Source organism: Myotis davidii, unplaced genomic scaffold (assembly GCF_000327345.1).
Source record: "Myotis davidii unplaced genomic scaffold, ASM32734v1 scaffold208, whole genome shotgun sequence".
Classification (NCBI taxonomy): Eukaryota; Metazoa; Chordata; class Mammalia; order Chiroptera; family Vespertilionidae; genus Myotis; species Myotis davidii.
This window is the reverse complement of record NW_006299706.1, coordinates 201742-204537: the sequence shown is the minus strand read 5'-3', so window position 1 is coordinate 204537 and position 2796 is coordinate 201742. Positions and strand designations below refer to the sequence as shown.

Genomic DNA, 2796 nt, shown 5'->3' with positions numbered 1-2796 from the left:
CATCTGCATCCCTGCCTGCCTGCCTCTCAGGAAGGGGGTGGGGTGAGCTGCTGGAGCTGGGACAAGGAGGGCCCTTAGCCCAGCGGAGAGTCATTTTGCAAACTATCAGTCACAGTTGTCTACACTGGCATGGGAATGGAGAGACATGAGGACAATCCCGAAACCTCAATGGAATTAAAAAGGGATCCATATGTTCCCACCCCATCCCTTTTTCTGTGCTCCCAGGCCTCCTGGGGCAAAAGATGTGAGAGCTCTCCATTCAGTCCTCACCCCTTTTCCTGCTTCTGATTTTCATGCTCCTACTAGTACATGATTTGCCTTATGGACTGTGTTATTTGCGCTGAGTGTGAAAAAGCAGTGTGTGTGTGTGTGTGTGTGTGTGAGAGAGAGAAACTGCTGGTATCTTAGCATAAATCAAGGCAGTAGCACCAAACTAGTCACTGAAATCTTCATTTTCACCTATCGCCAGTTAAAAAACAGTTTCTCCCTCTTTCTCTCTTCTTTTTTGTTACTCCTCACCTGAGGAAACATGTCCTCGACAGGGACCTCGACCCTTCGGTGCCTGGGCTGATGCTCTAACCACTGAGGACACCGGCCAGGGCTGCCAGTTTCTCTAAGAATGTGCTTGATAAAGCAGGAAAAAGTTACTAACATGTGATGGGTTTATTATAGTTATTTTAAATGAGTTAATAGGGCTTGTTTTCATTTAGAGTAGAGTAGCGTGTCAGTTAGATAAGCCCGCAGAAACAAAAGCTCAAGAACTCTTAGGGTGGAAATGGTTCCTGGGATCAAGAGTGATGCATGCACTGCCTGGGCAATGCGTAGGCTGTTCCCAGCCTGAGAAGCATGTCTCATCTGACAGGGGGTGGAGAATGTGGCTGTGTTTTCCGGCAACCCTCTCCCTCAAGAAGAGACACTCTCACTAGGATACCGATTTTAATGGTCTCCACTCCCAGTTGAGAAGCAAGGCATACAGGCCGGCAGCCCCGCCATACCTTGCCTCTTGCCTGCACACTGTATCCAGTGTTGGGTGGTGGGAGATAGGGGGTGTTTGTGGCAGTTGTGGACTCCCTCCCTCCCACCCCAGATTCACCTCTAAAACCTTTTGCTATTCTGCTATTCCCCCTAAGATGGCTCTTCCCCTTCCCCAGAGAAGTCACAGTGTAGCCAGGTGGAGGGAGGAGGGCACAGGAGGGGCAGGAGGATCCAGGAACCCACACCCCAGCTTGGCCTCAGTCAGGGTGGATAAGGGTGTGGGTCCCTCTGGGCGTGGCGGTGGGCTTTGTTCTGGTTCTGTGAGCTCCGAGTTCTCTCCCCCGACACCAGTCCTCTCAGAGGTGGTATGTGGGGTCTCCACTGCAGTGAGCACACCTGAGTTGTTCAAACCCCTTCTCTTGATGTGGGGCTGCGGTGGGCGAGGGTGAGGCCTGGACCCTTGCTGTCACCTCTGGCGCAGGGAAGGGAGGTGTGGGAGGCCAGGAGGGAAGGCGGGTCAGCCCCGGGTGCTGTTCCCCCGCTCCCCCAGCAGCCAGTAGGTCCGAACTTTGCCTTTGCCCTGGAGGGAAATAGAAGAGGGGGTTGGGATGGGGAGTGGCAAGCCCATTTGCCAAATGCTGGGAGTGGAAGTGGCTGCTTGAGAAGGGGCTTGAGGGAGGGCAGCCCCCTCTGGGACCCCAACAGGTGGTGACGATAGGAGCTTCCTTCTCTACCTTCATTTCTACATCCCCTCGGAGCTCCAGCTCGAAACCACCGAACTCCTCCAGGACAGCCTTGGTCTCTGAGGACAGGTGGATCTTCAGGGCTGAGGAGGATAAGGAGAAGGGAAGGTGAGGGATGCAAGAGAAGGGACCAGGGGAAATCAGGGACTGTGGGGTAGAAAGATGCTCTCTCCTTCCTGGTCCGGGAAGCTTCCTCATCAGAGTCCCACCCTCTCCATGGGGTGTCTGACCACACTGGCCTCTCTGCTGGCACCTGAGAGCTGTGTGACCTATCCATCCTTCACACTTAAATTAATTAAAACTCAACACAGGTACAAAGTCAATGCCTCAGGTGCAAGACCACATTTCAAGCGATCAATAGCCCCTGTGACAAAGGCTCCCGTGTCCGACAGCTTAGATTAGAGACCATTTTCATCACTGCAGCAAGTTCTATTGGACAGCACCCTCACGCATCACCAGGCTCTAGAGCAGTGATGGCGAACCTATGACATTAGGATAACCACATCTGACACGCGAACTCATTTTTTTTGGTTGATTTTTCTTTGTTAAATGGCATTTAAGTATATAAAATAAATACCAAAAATATAAATCTGTGTTTTACTATGGTTGCAGATATCAAAAATTTCTATATGTGACACGGCACCAGAGTTAAGTTAGGGTTTTTCAAAATGCTGACACGCCGAGCTCAAAAGTTTCGCCATCACTGCTCTAGACAGTCTAGCACAGTGGTCAGGACCTCAGAGTTTGGATCCGGCTCTGCCTGGTCTGAATGCCGGAGTGAGTGCTTGCCTGGGGAAGTCATACTAACTCTCTGGGCTTCATTCTCCTAATCCGTAGCGTGCTGACAGGGACAGTGCCCATCTCAAAGCCCCGCTGTGAGGATTAAATGTAACCTTCAAAAAGGGGACAGAACCTGGCACTTGGGAAGCGCTCGATCAGCGACTGCTGTCGGTTATTTACCTCACCACCCTCGTTTTCCCGCTGGGGTCACGGAGGCCTCGAGGAGATCTTCCCAGGCTGCTGTGGTCAGACCTCGGCCTCCTGACTACTGACCGGGTGTCCCCACACCCCTTCTCTC

General features: G+C 52.2%; 1 protein-coding gene across 1 annotated transcript in view; it reads right to left on the bottom strand.

Moving 5' to 3' along the window:
* Positions 1-640: 640 nt before the first annotated feature.
* Positions 641-2796, bottom strand: part of NPR1 (natriuretic peptide receptor 1) — a gene marked incomplete at its 5' end in the record, with an annotated part of 12194 nt that continues 10038 nt past the window's right edge. Inside the window, 2 exons of the mRNA XM_015571674.1 lie at positions 641-1555; positions 1710-1801. Of these exons, the coding sequence (XP_015427160.1) occupies positions 1493-1555; positions 1710-1801 (155 nt within the window). The remainder of the gene's footprint in view (positions 1556-1709; positions 1802-2796) is intronic.